This window comes from Podarcis filfolensis, assembly GCF_964270895.1.
Source record: "Podarcis filfolensis genome assembly, chromosome: 8".
Taxonomy (NCBI): domain Eukaryota; kingdom Metazoa; phylum Chordata; class Lepidosauria; order Squamata; family Lacertidae; genus Podarcis; species Podarcis filfolensis.
The window spans coordinates 58,798,750-58,820,087 of record NC_139611.1 but is presented as its reverse complement, the minus strand read 5'-3'; the positions used below and the strand labels follow the sequence as shown (position 1 = coordinate 58,820,087).

Sequence of the window (21,338 nt, the reverse complement as noted above, 5' to 3'; positions counted from 1 at the left end):
GTGAGTCCTTGCTCTAGGCATGCATCCTCTGAGAGATCATTGCCTCTTGACTGAATGGCCCAGAATCTCCTGCCTCCACTGGAGACTGATTGCTCTGGCCTTGCCTTCTTCCAGTGACTCACTCAGAGAAACAGTGGGAGGCCTCTTCCACAGGTGGGTAATTCTATTGCCTCTCTGCATCAGGAATGATCCAATATTACCTAATATAGAGGTGCAGTAGATTGCTCACGTATGACAGAGGCAGATTGGAAGAAAGCTAGGCTGGCACAGGAAACCCTTCAGAGACACAGTGGGCAGATTCATTTATGGGTATATACTTTGGGCATGGAGGAGCCTTTTCTCATTATTGCAGGGGTTGCCAACCTTTTTGAGCCAGTGGGGGCATTTAAAGTATCATGATAAAGCATCACACAATAGGTCTCATGGAGCGTTGGCATTACACAAAATGACTGCCGTGTCCAAAGAGCAGAAAAGGAGACAGGACCAAAGTTTTTTTTCTAATGAGCAGCTAGACACGTTTTGTGCAATGTCAAAAAAGGGTTCAGGGTGAAATAAGCTTTTGCACAGTTGAGTATATGGGATTTAACAAGGAGTTGGGTAGATTCTAAAAAAGGTAGATGAGAAAAGATAAAAAGAAACAGAAAATGAAGATGTATGCTGGTTCCTTTCAAATCTTCATAACCTTGTCTCAATCGTGTATTATGGGACCAATTACTTGACTAGTCAAACACATTTATTGACCCATATTGAACTTTACTTAAACAATATATATAGATATAAAATCATTATATATCACCACAAAACAAACACAGAACGAAAGATCACACAGTTGTGTCATTGGGCCCCCTTTCACATTATGCTGAGTATGATTCAATGTTAAAAATTTATTTTGATTCAAGATGGCCAAATTGTCTGGGACTGGAGGATGTGAGTAGTTTTGCTCTGGAAAAAAAACCAAACCACACCCTTAAACAAAGCTACAAAATTTGTGTTGGTAGCACTGGCAGAGGAAGGAGGTGCAATGGGTGCAACACACCCCAGGTGTCATCCCTGAGGTGGGGTGACATTGCCCCCTGCCCCCCTGGGATGCTCGCCGTGGGATGTGCCCCCCCAGATGCTCGCCCTGCCCCCGGGTGCACAGCATGTGCAGCGCTCTGGGTGCTGGAGCAGCTAGCTCCACCTCTGGTTGGTAGGTGGTGTATGATGCACAAGGTGGTAAATTGTTGGGTGCCACCAGGAAGTGCTGCATGGGAGCTGGTTTTGCACCAACAGCCTTAGTTGGATATTTCTTCATTCTTGTACAAAGTGCTACCACAACAGTCTTGGCAAAAGGAAGTTTTATGTTGAAAGCATATACAGAATATCAGCATCTGGCGTGGCTGAATTGAATGCATGGGTTAAAAGAAAGCATTATAACCAATTTCCCTCGTTTGTCTATATCTAAACATCCCTACAGACACAAACTATGTGTTTGTCTCAGCCAGCAAGAAACTATTTTCTAGGGGAAAGTGGTGCAAATCATTGTTCAGCAAACTGTGGTCCCAAAACTGTCTCCATCTGCTGCAGTTCTCCTCAGGCCTTGACGTGACTTCTTGCTGCTCGGTCTTTCAGCAGAACTTTAACCTGGTAGCACAGCTAGTTCTCTATATTTCGACAGGGAGCTTGGCAAGTCCTGCCAGTCTCACATAATCAGACTTGTAGGGTTGGAAGGAACTCAAAGGGTCATTTAGTCCACCCTCCTTCAATACAGAAATCAGAGCTAAAGAATGTCCTTTCAGCTCTTTGTGGAGGCTCCTTGTTCTTCTTTCTCCAACCCCTCCATTTTCTATTCTTGATCGTAACAGTAGATGCAACAAAGGACAGGCCCTGTCCTATGGGTCACACAACAGTTCCTAAGATTCCTGGAGCTTTGTTTCTGTTTGACAGTATTTTGTTCTTCACCTGCCATGGAGAACTAATCCTTGAAGACGACTCATCTCTAATACTAAAAATTTCTGGAAAGTTCATTTCACCTTAGAGACTCCCAGACTGACACAAGAAGGCCTCTCTCCCTTCCTCTGCCAGGCCCCACAGACTGCAAGACTTTACAGGATGGAATAGGTAGGGCAAGAAGCACAAGGCAAACTGAAGCCCCAGACAGACTCAAGGACAGACAGATACATTGATATTAATAGGTTTGTGTCCTGGGCCTTATTCCAGACAGTGTTGTAAATAATACATGGGTTATAGGTAACAACTTTTCTGTCTTTGAGCAGCCATTTTGTGAAGGTGCTCCATTAACCCTCAGTACAGAATCTCCATCATATTTTACAGCTGTTTTGTAATAGGAGGCAAATTCAAGTCATTTCTGGTGAGAGCACAGCTTCAGTTATGCTTTGTGGGGAAAGGGAATCAATACAGGTTAAGGAAGGGAGATAATATCTTCCTCAAAATAACTGGAGGAGGGGATTCTTTTCAAGGCACCTCTGTTTTCTTGCTCCCTCACTATCTTTTTCATTTCTCCAAATTTCCTGTTTGTCCTCCGTTCTCTGTTATTTATTCTTCTTGTCTCTTTCTCTGTAGATTCTTATGTTCTCTTTCCTCTTTCATGTTATTTCTTTCAGGTACAGAAAGTTTGTGAGTGGGAAGTGTTCTACCTGCTTATGCAGTGGGGTGGGGGGAGCTTAGAATAAACCCTGGAGAAGACCACAGGGTAGTATGCAAACGTGCCCCTCTGTGGCCACCCCATTAATGGAGGGAGAGGCTCTAACATCCATGTTTGCTCATGGAGAGAAGCTCTTTGCACCTCTCATCTGCTCAGAATGGAAGGATGGACATGCAGTGCAATGTGGACATGATCAGTGGAGGAGAGGCTGAGCCAGTGCAAACAGCAGGAAAAGCAAACAGTCTCTGGTTCATTGTGAATTTTTGAGAGGGTATTTACTGAGACCTTTATGAAGGTAGTATAGAAGGCACGGGGGGCACACTGTTGAGCCCCGCAAATGCATTTATCAGGGACACAATAACAGCTCTCATCTGGCACAGTTGGGGAACGATTGCTCCAGCCTCCTCTACTTCTGCGTTTAAATCCCAACTCCTCTGTCAGTGCTATTGCCCTTTTCCTAGGCATTTCAGGATATTCAGGTGTGGCCCCCTCCAATGGAGAGACAAACTCCTAGCACACAGCCTGATAGCACATCATGTTCTGTATGTTCAATGAGTTTTGTTTCATTTTTTAAAATGGAAGAACACTTGAACTTGGCAAGCCCACCCCATGCTCATGCCTGCAGTAGGCAGAATAAGGCTTTTGCCTTATTTTACTTGCTATCAGGCCCTGATTTTCTATATTTAAAACTATGCTTGAGCCTATCTGGGCTGGACAAAAGTTTTGCTCCCAGAGCCAGCCCACTGGCAAATCCTCCATTAGCCAACCAAAGCACCCACCTCAACTGGGTTCCTGCCTTTCTGCATACTGAGATCCTCTTTGGGGCCATCTTTAAAGGTCAGCATGAGAAACTGTCCCCAATAGAGACAGTCAGGGCTCAAGGTCACAAAGAAGCAATGTATAGATAGCAGCACCCATGATACTGTTTTACTCTTTTTGGTCCACCTGTCCATCCGAGATGCTCTTATGCAGCATTTAAAGGTTAAGAGGCTTTTTGTCCAGTGAAACCTTTTTTGCTTAAAGGCTGAGCCAGTATGAGCAGGAAAGGCAATGTTGAAATTCAAAGGCATAGCAGAACCATTATGCAGAGAGCTTCTCATACTTATTAATTTCAAAGCTCACCTTTCCCCCAAGGAGGTCAAGGCAGTATAAATGGTTTCGTCCAGCCACCATTTTATTGTCACAACAACCAGCAGTGTGCACTAGCCAACCCATTTCTTGAACTGCAATGAAAATTGCAGTAGATCGACCACACGATTGATTTCATAGATAGCAAGTCAGAATTAGATCAGGGAGGTCAGAGTTCAAGTCTCACTTCTGTCATATTTACTATGTGAACTATTGCAAACTATGAACATCCCAGAGTCTGAAGCAGGTTTGCAAATTTAAAAACCAATGAATAAGAACAGAAATTGCTTTAGTCACCTGCAAAAAGAAGAAGCCCCAGTCCTGTTGGCTAAGGCTAGGGATGGAAGGATCAGTCAATATTGGTTGACTCAGTTTCTCATTTTTCTTATCTTAAATTCAATTCTCCTCATTTCAGCAGCAGTTTGCAAATTTTGTTTTAAATCCTCATGAAAATTCTTCAGTGTTTTTGTACAAATTTCTCCCAATAAGCTCATGTGGTATGCAGTTTTGACTAACGTACAAATTTTTGCAAGTGATTTATAATAATATAATGTATTTTTGTATGTTATTTTCACTAATATATTTCTTTTTAGGCACACTTCCCCCAATATATGTATTTTTTGTAAACACTGCTTGGTTGGGGAACTGCATCACAAAATTAGGAAAGGTGTGAATTTGATGGACGATGGTGTTTTGGTTCTCATATTGTTTTGGAAAGAGTGAGTTTGATAGACTCACCTTTAAATGTGAGTTTTATAGAATTTCTCCTCGGCCACTAGCTGCGGCTGATGGCAGTTGTACTCCAAAACATCTGGAGGGCACCAACTTGGCATAGGCTGGCTTCAGAGATCTCATGACCCTACAACCAGTCCTGGACGCAGCCACTTGTTGATTTCAGGTCTCCATCACTGGCTGTCACTCCTCAATAAAAACTGGCAAATGAAAATTGATGCCAGAGGGGGAAGAGGAGGCAGAAGCCGGAGGCCATCTGTCACTGCCGCTGGATGACTGGCATCTCCGAACCCGCCGTATTAGGAGCAGCGGCTTTATGGAGAGCAGCTGTCGCTCCAGACAGATTGGCAGAGCACGGGGCTGACGTCAAAGGCCTGCCCTGCCAAGCTTGAGCTTGTGGAAGTCAGACGAGGAGCTGGGTGGGAGCAATCCCAAGGTCTGCATCACAGTAGTAAGACAGGACTTTAAAGCCAGAGAGTTGCACCTCTTGCTCAAGGGAAGAGCCCAGACCAAGAAGCACCCTCTTTTCTCTTCCAGTTTGTCCTTGGCCATCGTCAGAGGCCTTTCACCAGGTGTCCCTGACTTCTGAAATGAGGAAGCTGGTAACTAAAGAGAGGCCTTTCCAGTTGTGGGATACTCCCCGCAGCAAAGCTCATCTACACCACCTCTGACGCCTTCCTGGAAATCTTGTTATCTTCGCCACTGGCACAGCATGTAAATGTTAGCTCGGTTTTGCTGGATTGGCTGTGGTTCCCCTGCCCCCTGCTGTTTTAACTTGGTTGTTTTAACTATATTGCTGTTATTTTGTTTTATAAATTGCTTCATGATTGTTTTAAAGATTTTCATTTGATGGAAAGCCAACCTGAGAGCTAAGTTGATGTGCACACAATGATCACAGGGTGGTTTTCCTTTTTAAAAAAGAAAGAATAAATATTCCCTTATTCCCTGACTATGGGCAGCCGAACCCAAACGAGACTCGGACAATTTGTGCTTCAGACTGTGGTCCCTGGAGGTCTGTGATGATCAGAGCTGGAGGCTTGGGCTTGAGTTATTTAGAGATAATTGTTCCTTATTTGCTGCACTGATAAAACCACTAACCCTGTCAGGAGAAACTGTACGCAGGGTGGTGAATTGTAATGAAAATGTTTGAGGCTAAAGCAGCTATAGCCTATGGTGCAGCAGGCAGGGGCTCTGCTTACCAGACAAAGGAGGAGACCAGGCTCAGCCACTCTAGAGACTTACCAATTGCAGGTGCTGACTTTGCACACACAGATACCTGTTCCTACCTGGAGGGGATGCCAAGGCCTTAGTGCACACACTCTTAGGTGACATACAAGCACCAGAGGCCTCCACTTGTCTCACTCTGTAGCTTCCTAGGGAAATGACTTTCTAGAAGTCTTTGGAAGAGTTACCTGTGGTAGCTTGACCTGCCTACTCTCCTGGGAACTGGCTGCAAAAGACCCAAGCTGTGCCCACAAGCCATGACCACACCCAAGCTACCCACGTCCATCACTAGCATGCTGGGGATTCTCACTTAGATGTGGCGACTGGCTCTGCAGTCCCTCTGGAGCAACAACTGCAACCTTCCCCTGTCTGCTTGCCACCTGCGTATGGAGACTCGTGGGTTCCCTACCTGGACATTCGGGGTTGTAGCACTCCCTGGCGTCGGCATGAGCCCCTCGGCACTCTGCCCAGCCGTGAGCTGAGACGCTGCATTTGCGGGTGCGCTGCTGAGTCCCGTTGGAACACGACACCGAGCAGCGGCTCCAGGATCCCCAGTCCAGCCACTGGCCTTCCACTATTAGAGAAAATCACAGGGAAAAGCTCAATTAGTGCATGAGGAGGTTGCACAAGGAAATGCCCCATGAAGATGTCCCTCCGTCTCTTTTTTGGCACCTAACCAGTCCTTGTCAGCTTCTCATCCACCTCCTCTAAGGCAGGATCTTCCAACCCACATTTGCCCCATACATTAAACTCTCTTCTAGCTTAACCTTCAGTATTAGTATAAGAATCTCCATCCCACAGCAGCTCACAGGGCCAGCTCCAACTGATAACTGGCCAGCTCTCCCGCCTACCCACCATGCAGATCACCTCTGGCCAGGATCACTAGGATTTGGGAAAATAAATCAGCTAACAAATCCCACCCACCCAGTCTACCATGGTGGAAGGACTTCTGGAACAAGAGTAAAGAGGGAGCAGCAGCTGGGTATTGGAAGCATAAGCAGATGGTGGGGTCGGTGGACACAGCCTTGAGGGTCTGGGCCCAAGGAGCCACCTATCAGCTAAGAGCATGAGAAGAGCCCTGGTGGATCAAGCCAAAGGCCCATCTCGCCCAGCATTCCACAGGTATCAACTAGATGCCTCTGGAAATCCTGCAAGCTGGACTTGTGGTCCCCAGAAACCACTATTCAGAGGTTTGTTGCCTCTAACAATGGATGCAGAACAGAGACCTTGTGATTAATAGTCGCTGATAGCCCCGTCCTCCATGAATTTGTGTTATCCTGCTCTGAAGGTTTAGCATGACTAAACTCTCCCCAGCATGATCTGATGGCAGGATGGTTGGAAGGCAGAGAGATGCTTTTTGATGCTGGTGTTTCTTTGGAGTTTCTTTGGATTTGTCTAGTCTAATCCTTTTTTCAAAAAACTTCTGTAAATTTTATTGCTTTAACTTTACTGAGCCTGTAATCTTTTGAGTGTTATCTTCTTGTACATCCCTTTGGTAGCTTTCAGTCATGAAGCTGTTTATAAATCTGCAAATGAAATAAATATGCAATACATAAAAGCCATCCAAGCTGATGACCATCATCACTACACCCGGTGGAAGCCCATTTGCTAGAAGTCTCTTCCCACAAGGAACAGCTCAGCAACACCACTGAGACGGCTCCAATCAGTAAGCTCAGTCCTGCACCACATGCAGGGCAGGGAAGAAACGAATGGTGAGTCAAAAGGCCGAATGATAAAAATAGACAAAAATACGGTGCTTGTGTATCTAGACTCGAAGGCTCGACATATACAAGGACCACATTTGCTTGTAATAATAAGTCAGGGTGCATTCCTACTTTGCTCCTCCCTTGGTGCAAGTGGGAGATTCACAACTGAGCTTGGCTTCCCATTGCATCCTAACCATCCTTTGAGGGAGGCAGGCAAAGACAACTTCAGAGTCTTTTCCAGTCCTACTGTTCCCTCCTATGCACAGGACCATTAGCCTTGTGGGAAGGGAGAAGAGAGCAAGGGAGGCAAGTAGGGAAAATAAAACCAGGACCTGCTTCAGTTGGTCACCACCACGGGGTCACCTTTGGGTTCAAAACTATGTATTTGTTTTAGCGAGTTTAAAATAAAATCACCTTAAGTACCTGAGCAGAAAGGCAGTATATAAATTTAAACAACCAATCACCAGGGATTGTGGTTTCTTGTTCCTTAACAAGCCATGATCTCTAACCAGCTTTAAGCCATAGTTTGTTGAGCCCTTACAGAGCACAAGTTGTTAGGAAGCAACAAACCGCAGTCCTTGGTTCAGGCAGAAAGGGAAGAGAAGGCTTCACCCTGGTTTGTTTATCCAGGGAGGGAACAAGGTGGAAACAACTGGGCAGTCAGCAGCAGGCTACTCATTTCTGGTAAACCATGATAAATCAGAAACCCTCAGTGCCCCACCCTCTTCTCCATCCTTGCTGGCTCTGCTTCCCCCGCCCCCACCTGTCTGTGGTTCAGCATGACTTGGAGGCTTAATACAGAATGTCAAAAGTGGCTCTGTTGAGATGGTGACCTCATTGGCCATCTTAAGGCTCCAGCCAATACCAAGCATCAGCCAAGACAGAGATATGGCAGAGGCAGGGGTCAGTGACACCTCTGTTCAGCTTTGGCTTCTCGGTCTGATGCTGGATGAGCCACTGGGTGTGTTACTGCCCTTGCTAAAGTGCTTCCCTTCCCGCCTCCTTTGCCTTGCCCTTTCCACTGCAGACCACATCTCCAGTCTGGGACTCCTCACTCCTTGGCATCTAATCAGCTAGCCAAGTGCAGCTTTGGGCAAGGGCCATAGTGCAGCATGCTAGAACACATGCTTTGTATGCAGAAGGTCTCAGGTTCAATCCCTGCCATCTCCAGATAGGGCTAGGAATGGAGATGTTCCATCAGAAACCTTGGAGAGCTGCTGCCAGTAAGTGTAGGCAATGCTGAGCTAGATGGACCAGTGGTATAAAGCACTGTCTAGGAGCCACAGCTCAGTGGCAGAGCATTTGTTCTGCACGAAGGTCCTAGGTCCAATCCTTGGAATCTCCAAAGAGGGTTGGGAAAGGTCCCTGTCTGAAACCCTGGAGAGCTGCTGCCAGTCAGTGCAGACAATACTGAGCTAGATGGACCACAGGTTTGACACTGAATAAGGCAGCTTCCTATGTTCCTGAAAATTACCCACTGCTTCCAAGGTCTGGTCCTGCCAACAGCCAGAGACCCTGCAGTGTCTGACACATGGATATAATTGCAAAAATCCTCACTTAGCACAGAAGGTTGACAGAGGTCATGTACGAAATCAGTCATTAAGAAGGCCCCTTTGCCCAATGAACCAATCAAGCAAGGAAGGCTTTGTTTCCAACAGGGCTGCATGACACCAGACACTCTTCTCCTTCCCATTTTTGTGGCCCCAGGCACTAGGCAGCTCACAAAAATTGGATGGTGAGCCGTGTATGGCCAGAGGGGCTCCCTATTGTACAAGCCTGGCCGACAGTCTTGCTCTGAAAAGCACACAACACCCGAAGGACAGGAGCAGCGTGGAGAGGAGGAAAAACAAAAAGCATGCGGGAGGCAGCCCTCTTGGTTTCTCTGAAGAGATTTATGGCAACCAGTGAGAGTCGCAGCCTCCTTAGTGGAACTACAGACAGGCTGTGATCTGACGCTACTTGGTTCTGCTTAGAACGCAAAACACCTTCTTCTGTAATGCTAAAATACCCAACAAGCTATATTTCAGAACAATCAGTACTGAAATGCACAGCTGGATCTAATTCCATTTGGCATTCACATTTAAAAATACAAAGACCCCCTGCCATTAATGCAAAGCCACGGTTGTTTTAACCATAGTTTTTCAACAAACCACAGATCACCTCACAGATGAAAAAAGAAAACATGGTTTGTTTCCTCTAAACTTGGGTTGTTTTCCAGCTGCTCTTGCCTTGTGCTTTTGTAGCTTGATGAGTGAACAAACCATTGTAGCTTGATGGGTGAACAAACCATGGCTATTGGGTTTGGAAAGACTGCCAAACAATAGTTAAAACAAGCCACAATTTGTAAGCCAACAACAAACCACAGTTAGGCTAAAGAAAACAATGGTTTGCCCAGTGCAATGTAGTGGCTAGAGTGTTGGACTAGGACTTGGGAGACCAAGGTTCAAATCCTCAGCCATGAAGCTCATTGAGAGATCTTGGACTAGTCATCATCTTTCAATCCAACCTACCTCACAGGTTGTTGTTCTCCACCTTGGAGAACAGCTGGGATATAAAAGTAATAACAGAATAAATACATTTAAAATGGGTGAAGCATGCTTTTAGATCGAAGGCATACAAACCAGATTTTGCCTTGGAGGGTGGATGAATCGAGACTGATGAGCAGGCTAAGGTAGTTTTCTTTTTAAACATTTTTTTTAGTGTGTGTTAATTGTACTCCAAATGCTCTTAAACTGTTGATTAATTATTTGTCACTTTATATCTTAAAGGGTCTTAGGACACCTTTGTGTTTTTATTTCAAATATTTTGTTGTTGTTGCTTCAAAGCAGTAGTGAAAGTTACTGGAAGTCTGATTTCTGAGTGCAAAGGTCTTTGAGCCAGCTGGGGGAGAAGTTTGTTTGTGTTCTGTGCTAGTGATGGAAGCTGCAGGCATCGAGTGAAAGCCTGAGCTTCCCTGGGGAGCTAACTCTTTATTCTTTTATTTCCACTACCTGATAAAAGCAGCGGGAGGAAGCATTATAGCCAGGAGGGTCTTTAATTCACTTAGACATCCTACTTCCTGACACTGCCTACCACTAATAGTCCGAAGATTTCATAAAGCATGCGTGTATGTGCTGGACAGAGATTGGGGGAAGGATGGCAAATCTAAGTCAATTCCATACATCAGAAGAGAGATCCCTACTGTACTGGCTCCAGCTAGAGGGTGGAAAGAACAACATCTATTTTATCCCCACTCCTTGACCTGTCTTTTTCACTCAAGTGGCACTCCAGTGATTCTGTTCAAAGGCACAGCCCCTCCTTTGTTTACTCTCCCAGGAATGAGACCTTTTTCTGTGGCCAATTCTAATTCAGGGCTTGGTGTGAACATCAGTATGTGGCGAAACGTTTCCTGGATTATACCATGTGAGAGTTTCAAACCGCAAAGAAGGTGAAATACCTGGGGATTAATTTGACATCTAAGAATGTGAACTTATTTAAAGATAATTATGAGAAATGTTGGACAGAAGTTAAGAAAGATCTAGAAATATGGTCAAATTTGAGACTTTCCTTGTTAGGCCGAATTGCTGTTATTAAGATGAATGTCTTGCCGAGAATGTTGCTTTTGTTTCAAACATTGCAGATTTTGGATAAAATGGATTGTTTCAAGAGGTGGCAAAAAAACATATCTAGATTTGTCTGGCAGGGCAAAAAGCCCAGAATAAAATTTAAGATACTAACTGATGCAAAAGAAAGAGGGGGGTTTGCCCTGCCGGACTTAAAGCTGTATTATGAATCAACGGCTTTTTGCTGGCTGAAAAACTGGCTGCTTCTTGAAAACACAGACATTTTGGATTTGGAAGGGTTCAATAACAGATTTGGTTGGCATGCATATATATGGTATGACAAGGTTAAAATCCACCAAGGTTTCAAAAACCATATTGTCAGGAAAGCATTATATAATGTTTGGATTCGGTATAAAGACTTGTTGGAAAACAAAACCCCTAGCTGGTTGTCACCAATGGAAGCTAAGGAAGTGAAAAAACTTAATATGGAATCCAAATGGCCAAAATATTGGGAAATTATAGAACATGAGGAGGGAAAAGTGAAATTGCAGAGTTATGAGAAATTGAAGTCTAAAGTAAGAGACTGGCTTCATTATTACCAGATAAATGAAGTTTTCAAACAGGACAGGAAGATTGGCTTCCAGGTGGAGAGGTCAAAATTAGAAACAGAGCTCTTGGAACCCAATACTAAGAATTTGTCAAGAATGTATAACTTGCTGTTGAAATGGAATACACAGGATGAGACGGTTAAATCAGCTATGATTAAATGGGCACAAGACATTGGTCATAACATTATGTTTGCTGACTGGGAACAGTTATGGACTACCGGTATAAAGTTTACGGCATGTAATGCCTTAAGAGAGAACATTATGAAAATGATTTATAGGTGGTACATGACCCCAGTCAAGCTTGCAAAAATCTATCACACGCCCAATAATAAATGCTGGAAATGTAAGGAAACTGAAGGTACTTTCTACCACCTTTGGTGGACGTGCCCAAGGATTAAGGTCTTCTGGGAAATGATTTATAATGAAATGAAAAAGGTGCTTAAATGCACTTTCGTGAAGAAACCAGAGGCCTTCCTCCTGGGCATGGTAGGCCAATTGGTGTCAAGGAAAGATAGGACGTTCTTTATGTATGCTACAACAGCAGCAAGAGTACTCTTAGCAAAGTATTGGAAGACACAAGAGCTACCCACATTGGAAGAATGGCAGACAAAGGTGATAGACTACATGGGACTGGCTGAGATGACTGGCAGAATCCGTGACCAAGGGAAAGAGACAGTGGAAGAAGATTGGAAGAAATTTAAAGTTTATCTTAAGAACTGTTGTAAAATTAATGAGTGTTAAAATGTCTTGGGTAATGCAAAATAGAATTGCAGTGACAAACAATTGGATATGAGAAAAAAGATTTAAAGAAAGTGCTACAAGTAACTGAAATTAGGGGTTGCTGGAATGATTTAAAACAGGGATGCAGAAAAGGGAGGTATGGGGAAGTCGCTGAAAGAAGGTTTAAGGAAAAAAAGGTTAAGAAATTATACGTGTTTATATGTTTGTTTGTTTATGTATTGTGTTGTATTGTCTTTTAATATGTGTTGAAAAACCAATAAAAAATTTATAAAAAAAAGAGAGAGTTTCAAACCTTTGACTACTCTGTTGTAGGGGGTGGGCAGTGGAAAGAAACCTACTTCCTTCTAGGAGAAAGACAGCTCTTCAGGTGAAAGGACTTACCCTCCTTTTCTATGGGAACAAATTGGTTACGTTTAGACTTAATGCTAAGCTACGGTTTCTAATGAGTAACCACAGTTAGTTGGAAACAGAAGTAAAAGCTTCCAGTCTTCACATTGGAAACTTTCAGTTTTGTTTTCCAACTAGCAGAAGCCATGGTTTTCACTATGGTTTAAGAAAACAAGCCACCTTCAAACTGTGGTTAGTGCTAACCGTAGTTTAGGGTAAGACCAGTATGTGTGTGTTTCTGTGTGGTTGCAGCATTCAGCAATGCAGTTTCCCTCTCACCCAGGAGGAATTTTAGCCCCAAAGACCATTTCTGAGGAAAAGGCTACCACAAGCTGATTTTCCCTCTCACACTCCCCACTTCATGTTGAAAAAAATCACAAATTGCCTAGGCCCTGAAAAGCTAAAAAAACAAATTTCAACCCCCAGACCATGTTAGTGATATCAGAAGACCATTTTATCATGCTTAGAAATGATTGTGTGACTCTGTCTAGTCAAGGGGCAGAGGACCTGAAGCTCACCTGAGGTTGTAGGACTCCAACTCCCATAAACCCTAGCCATTATCGTGAATAGTCAGGGGTGATGGAAGTTGTAGTTCAGCAATGTCTAATGAGCCAAAGGTTTGTGACCTCTGGTCTATTAGTACAGAATGGAGACAAAAGAGAACTTATCTTTTGGGAAAGTAGGAAAACCTCGGCAGGGGTGAAGGAAGGGAGGGGGGAATCCAAGGAGCTAGTTACTAACCAGGGCAGAGAGCGATATTGCAGGATTTATTCTGCACCTCAGGCCCCTTGCAGGCCTTTCCGCCGTGCTGTGGAGCAACGCATTGCCGCATTCTGGTCCGCGACCCTTGCCCACAAGTCATCGAGCACAGACTCCAGGCGGACCAATCCTCCCATAGGCCGTGAACTGCAACACAGCACACAGCAATCATGGCTGGGCCTCCATTTCAGCCAGGGAGGGGAAAGGCGTGGGCTTGGGAGTAGCAGAGCAGGAAAGGCATATCGGGGGTACAAAGAAGGTTTGCACAGGGTCAGTGGAGGAAGAATGAAAGAGAAAAAAGGGGTAGTGCTTCGCCCTATCTTCTGAGGATAGAACGCAAAGCAACTGGTCTGAGACGCGGGGTGCAGAGGTACAGGAACATCACCATGAGTAACTTTCTACTTATAAGGCTTAACATTATGAATATCTTTCTGCTTATACATCATTGCAAGAAAGGGCTGGTGAATTAGATGATCTGACAAATCCCATTCAATGCTGGTGTTTTGTTCTTGCTTTTTTGAACCCATTACCCAAAATGTTGCCTGAGGGAATTCAGGAGCGGATTCAACCAGGAACCCCAAGTTCAATTCCCAACATCTCCACACTGGGCTGGGAAAGACCCCTGACTGAAACCCTAGAATGCCAATACTTGGTTGTATAAACCAATGGTGTGACTGGGTAAAAAGGAAGTTATCTTTTCCCTAGGGCAACAACCAAACAAACAGCCAAAGGAAGGACTGCAAAGAAACAACATACACCAGCCAAGGAAGCCTCTCAACAACATTCAGCCAGAGTGGATCATGTGACATTGCCTGACCTTATAAAAGCTGCCAGATCAAGCTAATTTATCGGCTTGGGCAAATAGAGTTCAAAGCTGCTCCAGTGTTCCTGTGTGAGACTCCCTTTCAGTCCTCTTCTTGAATCTCTAACCATTTCAGGAAATGCTTCTCATCTCAAATGTATCTATGGAATATCCAAACTGTATGAAGTTTCAATGCTAGTCAGTCCTAGTTGACAAGGTCCAGTTGATCAGTGTCCATATTTGCTAGTCTGTCTACTGGGTTTCTCTAGCAAGTCTATCCAGATGGGAGATGTGGCCAAGGTGACATCATTCTCTGTGGCAGCTCCTAAGTTGTGGAATTCCCCTCCCCACAGAGGTGTGCTTGACACCTTCATTGCTTCATTGTGCAGCTTCTGTCACATATGGAAGACACACCTCTTTACCCTGGTTTTTGAAATTTGAGATCTTATGTGCCAGGTATGGGGCCCCCTGAGTGCTTCAGCCCCCCAGCATTCCCCATGAAGGGGTCAGGTACCCACAATTTTTTGTGCCGGGGTCGTATGCATCCAACGTCAGCACGTCCAATGTCAGCACATCCACTGATGTCTGTGTGTGATGTCAGCATGCTGCAGGGGCATGTTGATATCAGGTCACACGCTGGTGGGCTTGCTGACATTGGGCATGCATGTACGCCCATGGCATGCATGACCCTAGGCACCCACAGTCCTGGGTCCAAGCTGGCAGGCCTGCTTGAGATATATAGTGATCCACACTAGCTGTGATTGAAATTTGTTTCAAACTTTTTTTAATCTTGTATTTTACATTGCTATGACCCACCCCGGAACCTTCTGGTGAAGAGCATGTAATAATAATTCTGATAAATAAGTAAGAGATACCTTGTCTCTATTGTGTGCAAGGAAACATCTTCCCCAAGGCATTTAGTTGCCTAGTGTCAGAAGGCAGAATGCTGAATTATCTGGACTTTCCACCTGCCCACAAAGACAGTTTTTATCTTCTGTCGCATTCCCCCAAAGTCAAATCAGTGCTCCATCATTTCAAGAGAGCAGCAGAATCCCCATTACTGAAAAATAGAATACATTTTGCTTCCCCTCCTTCCCTGTTATGAAAGTACACAGCTACATAAACAGACATCGGAGCTTTATTACGCCCTCCGTTCTGCTGTCTAGTCCAGCCTGGGTGGAAAGAGGAACAGACAGGCAGTCAAATTCTGTTCTAAAAATGGTCGGTATACATCACGAGCACATCCTCTTCTTGATTTAAGCTTTGCAGAGAGCTAGCTAGAAGTGTTCAGTTTTTAAAATGCAACTGGAATTTATCTGCTCTAAAAGAAACTGCAATCTGAAGTGTTCTACCTTTCAGGGATAACATTGCAAGATTGACAAAAATATAAATTTGGCTTTTTTTAAAAAAGCTGGCAAAATTAAATCTTTTTTGAGCATAATTGGGTGAAGCATGACAACAAGAAATGTACCAGAAAATGAACCTCTCTACACTTCTGTAGCAGGCTAGATTGTTGTACAATTAAGCCAATTGTGCATGCAATGTGCAACAATTATCGAGATCTGCATAAATGTATACTACAGTCTGTGCTTTTGAATAGGGACAAGCATGATGTGGAATTAAGGCAGTTGCACATGCAATCCACGACAGATACTCCTGTCTGCATTCATTTATGCTCCAGTTGATACTTATGAATGAATGGGGAGGGTGATGCACAACGAAAAATTGCTCAGTACTAAAGCACATTCTTTGCATGCAGAAGGTGTCAAGTTCAATCCTTGATGGCATCTCTGGGTAGGCCTGGGAAAGACTCCTGCACAAAACCCTGGAGAGCCATTGCCAGTCAGTGTAGAATAGCTTTTCCCAAGTTGGTGCCCTCCAGATGTTTTGCACTACCACTTTCATCAGCCCCAGCCAGCACGGCAATAGTCAGGGATGGTGGAGGCTGTAGGGGACATTTAGAGGACACCATGCTAGGGAAGGCTGGTGCAAATAATACTGAGCTACAAGGGCCAGTGTGACTTAAGGCAGCTTTCTATGTGTATGCAACAAGTGGCAATGATTCATATATGCACTGCTGCTTTTGCTCGTGAGTGGACAGCATAATGCCTGCAGTTGGCTGCCACCAGGGGATGGAGGGTTTCACCTGCCTTGCCCCACATTCTTCATAAGGCAATTGCTTTATGGATATTCTGGCTTAACCTATTAGTAAGCTGTACGCTTGCTTAAATGTTAATATATGTTAAATGAATGGTTAATTGTTGATTATTATTGTTGCAAGTTTTTTTTTGGGGGGGGGAGTTAGGTTGTATGCCTGCATCCCATCTAATTCCTGAATCCAGCAAGGGTTAAAATCTAATGGCAGATTCAATACTTGAAATAGCCAGGCCAGCTTCTTGGTAATGGTCCTAAGCATGGGTCGCAGGAGGCAAATGGGTCGGCCCACTCCTGATGGGCCCCCTCCCTCACCTGGCTAGAAGCGAGAAAGGCAAAAGGTAGAGCTGAGCGTGTGAGCTGGGTTAGAAGCAGGCTGTAGGCAGCACCATGAGAAGGAAAGCCATTCTGGATTTGTACTTGGATCCAAGGCTGTGATGATTGGAGGAGCAAAACCTTCTGGGGTGTTGAGCCCCTCCATCATAGGCTCAGGTTGTATATATTTGTAAATAAACCATCATAAAGGCACCACAGTCTCCATTGTCCCTCATTCAAAGGAAACTGAACCCTTGGTAAGTGCCTGGAACCCCTGGAATCTTGCACCGCTTGGAGATTGGGGTGGTGTACAACATAATTATTTTAGCAGTTATAAGTCTAATCATGCATTGTTACTGTATTGCTGTATTTAGATTTAGATTTTTCTGCAAACCACATTGAACAGAGTTGTACTTTGGGGTAATGTGGTCTATCAATCAACTGGAAATGACAACATTGCCAATTGGCAATCACAATCTGGATCTGCTTTTCAAAAATAAAAAAAAATGACACATCCACATTTGCTGATGACAAGCCTCTCAAATATGTAATGTTTCTCATGTGGGAAGGAATAAATACCTTCCAGGGCAAAGGCACCAGTTTCTCACCCCACCCCTGTTACATAATACCAATGTGTGGTTAGAATCATAGAATCATAGAATGATTGAGTTGGAAAGTCATCTAGTGCAACCCACTGCAACGAAGGAATCCTGCCCACAGCCACCCCAGGTGGGTTTGAACTACCAATCCTCTGATCAACAGCCAGATGCATTGACCCATTGTGCCACTGGCGGGGGCTGGCCAAGAAAGAACGGCTCAGCATCAGTGCCCTGCAGTAGAGGGCTCATGCATGCACACTCTACATGAACAATACTTCATGCTTGGATGCAGAAACGCCTCTGGAGCACAACATACTAAAATTGCCCACCTGACATTCTAAGAACATAAGAATGTCAACACAGTGGCCAACCAGATGCCTGGGGGAGACCAGCAAGCATGACCTGAGCACTCTCCCTTCCTTAGGTTCCAGCAACTGGTATTCAGAAGCATTGCTGCCTCCTAATATGGCAAGCAGCTTTTGATAGCCCTCTCGGTCATGAATTTGTCTAATCCTCTTTTAAAGCCATCCAGATTGGTAACCATCACTGCTTCCTATGGGAGTGAGTTCTGTAGTTTAACTATGCACTACATAAAGAAGTACTTTCTTTTATTTCTACTGAATCTTCGAACACTCAGCTTCATTGGATGTCCGCGATTTGCATGTAACGAGAGAAGGTTCACTTCCCCTCCTCTACCCACTTTCTCCGTGCCATGCATAATTTTATAAATTTCTATCATGTCAACTCTTACCACTCTCTAAAAGATCATTCCAGCAACTGTTCCTGATGGGATCAAGTGAGCTTTGGGCTATGGTGTAATTTTAAAGCACATTCAAAGCACCGTCCTCCACTAAGAATTGTAAGCACTGCAGTTTATCCCTCACAGAGTTACAATCCTCCGCAACCCTTAACAAACTGCCCAGAATTATTGGAGGGTGGAAATGTGCTTTGAATGCATACCCAGCCAAAATTTGTGGTCATTTTGATCTATTTTTTCCAGTCCCATTTCTGCCTCTTTCCACAAGCTTTCAAAATAGAGGAAAGTAAGTGTAAAGGTTAAGCTGCCATCAGTTGCTACCAAACCCATGTCTCTTGGATGTGAGATCACAGCAGCCATTACAAATAATATGAAAGAGGGAGAAATTTCCCAAGATAATTTGGGTTTTGCCTTGACAGTGGATGCTGATACACAGAAAACTGATTTCCATCATCCAGTTCCTCCCAAGCTGATAACTCTTTGGAGAACACCTGAACAGCTTCCTGGTCAAACTTAATCAATGCTTCATTTATCATTAAATCCATTCACAATATCTTACATCCAGACTTGCAGATGTTTTAATGATTGAAATTAGGAATGGAGTATGGTACTTCATTTTCTCTTTGCAAAAACCTGGGGAAACTGTCTTTGAAGTCTGCTGCGTTTTCCAAAAATTAATATTCAGCTTTGCTAATGTAAGAACTAGCAGGTTTTCTTTTTAATTCTGATCTCTCTGCCTTACAAGGGACCCAGGAGTTGTGCTGATTAGCGCTCAAGACAGATATTAATAATTACTGGCTTTTAATATTTTCAAAGGGAGAGAGGACATTGTTTGGTTATACCAGCATACTTTGGGGAAACCTGAGACCTTTTGTGACGTGCAGGAGCCAGTGTAATGGGCTTTTACAAGTAGGGAGTGATAATTGGGCTTGCTTCACATTTCAATTGTAAGCCTGTCTAATTCACACTTCCCATTACAATATGCAAACCAAAACACAGCTACCTCTTGAAATTTGCACTTCTCTAAATTTTGCAATCCTGTTTCCAACCCCAAAATGTATGTATTAGAGAAAGTATGCATAAAATGCATATATTAGTGAAAACAATATGCAAAAATGCAGTTCCATAAATGTGTGTGTTAGGCAAAATTGCATACCAATGTATTAGGAGAAATATGCAGTAAAATGCTGGTGGATTTTCATAGGGACTTTTTAAAAAAATACCAAAAACATAGTTTGTTCTTCTGATCTTTTTGTTGATACATCCCACTTTTTTCTTGGATTTGGTTAATTTCATGCCTGAGGAAACAAAGCAGCTACTGGACTACTTTCTAATTTCCAGCTAATCCAACGACCATTCCTGTGTAAATTGTTCCTTGCTCCCCCCCTCCCCCCCCAATATGCCTATTGGATGCCTTTTGCTGTTCTGTGTAATTTTCTCCAGAATCTAAATACGCTTTCTGGATTGTTTATCCATTGAAAGATTCATGAGGTGAAACCTAAAAACAAGATGAGGAATTATCTTTCACCTCCAACAGGCCAACGAGAAATTCAGGGATATCTAGCCTTTGATGAGTTGAGATTAAACAGAATGATGTGGAGGGGGAAAAACAACTTTTATACAGATATATAAATATTTCTACAATGACCTCCTGAGCTTTCCCGATTCAGCTTTGTTCAGTGTTTCACGCTGGTGTTAGATTTTTCAAGCAGATAGTGATCCATCATTGATTAGCTGTCATAGGCTCTGAATGCTAATTAATGCATTTCAACTCTTCAACCTCCTTTAAATCAAAGATACTAAAAGCAGCACAGTTTTCCAGGGCATGCAAAAGCCAGCACGACTTGAAAAGAAGAAGGAAGCCCAAGGACACTTTCAAAAGCATGCCTAAAGTAAATATTCTTATTCTAAAAAATGAGCATGTCGATTAAGTATGTATGTAGCACCAGAGTTCTGAAACTTGCAACTGCAGCATGTCATGCTAGAGATGGCCACTGACTCTGATGGCTTTAAAAGACAATGAGGCAAAGTAACATTAGAAGAATCTTCTGAATCAGGACAATGGTCTATCTAAGCCAGCATCCTGTTCTCACAGCAGACAACCAGATACCAGTGTTAGAAACTGAGATATGAAAGCTAAAAGCTAAATGGCACCTTAAACCTAGGTGATGGGCACAACAACGGAATGTCTAGGCACACTTTCTTTAAAACAAGAATACAAAGCTGAAAATGAACGAAATGCAGCTAAAATATTATGTTCATTTTTCACATGGTCTAGTCCTTCCCCTGCCCACCCCCCTAATATTCTAAAGAGGGTCTCTTCTCCAGTCTTCAGAGACTAACTGGAAGTGGGGAGATAGAAAAAGGTCCTCCTTTCCTTCCACTCTGCAGTTTTAATCAGAAATTTTAGGTGCAGTGCTGTGCCCAGAGCTCAGAAACTGCTCACACTAATGAAATTCCCTGCTGCAAAATGTGCCTAGAACAATGGGAGTTTCGAACACTGCCAGATACTTGTGGGAAACCCACAAGCAGGACCTGAGCACAAGAACATTCTCCCCTCCTGCAGTTTTGAGCAACTGGTATTCAGAAATCCTTCTGCCTCCCTCCATGTCTAGTAGCCATTGATAGCCTTCTCCTCCAGGAATCTGTACAATCCTCTTTTATAGCCATCCAAATTGGTGGCCATCACTGCCTCCTGGAGGAGCAAGTTCCATAATTCAACCAAACGCTGCATGAAGAAACACTTTCTTTTAACTGTTGCAAATCTTCTACTATTCAGCTTCATTGGATGTCTGTTAGAGGTAAAACTGGGTGCACCAGGAACTTATCGAGGGAAGAATTTGGATCTGAAGAATTGAAACCTTCCTAGTCCCCTAGCATGCCCACCAAAATGAGGGAGGTGGGGATATACCAGCCATGCAGCTGGAATAAGCACTTTCCTCCCAGTGGAAGCAAGGAGAGGGAAATTGTAAAACAAAGGGAAAACAAAATGCAAGAGAAGACTCCCACCCTCCCTTCCTGTGCCTGGCAATGCTTTTGATATCTTTGATATCCCTTTGGCTCTCCTCTAGCCTAGAGGCAGGACGTCTCCCAGCAGTGGGGCTGCTCCTATATTCCTGGGAATGACCCACACTGAACCTCATGGGAATTGCTTCTGGGTAGGCATGTGTAAGACTGCAGTTTTGGTAATGTTTCAGGGGTGTGCGGGATGATGAAAGGCAGTTTCTAAGAATTTTCAGG

At 43.9% G+C, this 21,338-nt stretch overlaps 1 protein-coding gene across 4 annotated transcripts in view; it reads right to left on the bottom strand.

The window, feature by feature from the left end:
* Nucleotides 1–21,338, bottom strand: part of ADGRB2 (adhesion G protein-coupled receptor B2) — a 162,311-nt gene that overhangs the window by 63,966 nt on the left and 77,007 nt on the right. For all 4 annotated transcript variants that reach the window (XM_083625135.1, XM_083625136.1, XM_083625134.1 and 1 more), the window contains exon 5: nt 6,138–6,302. In XM_083625135.1, coding sequence (XP_083481261.1) covers nt 6,138–6,302 — 165 coding nt within the window. The remainder of the gene's footprint in view (nt 1–6,137; nt 6,303–21,338) is intronic.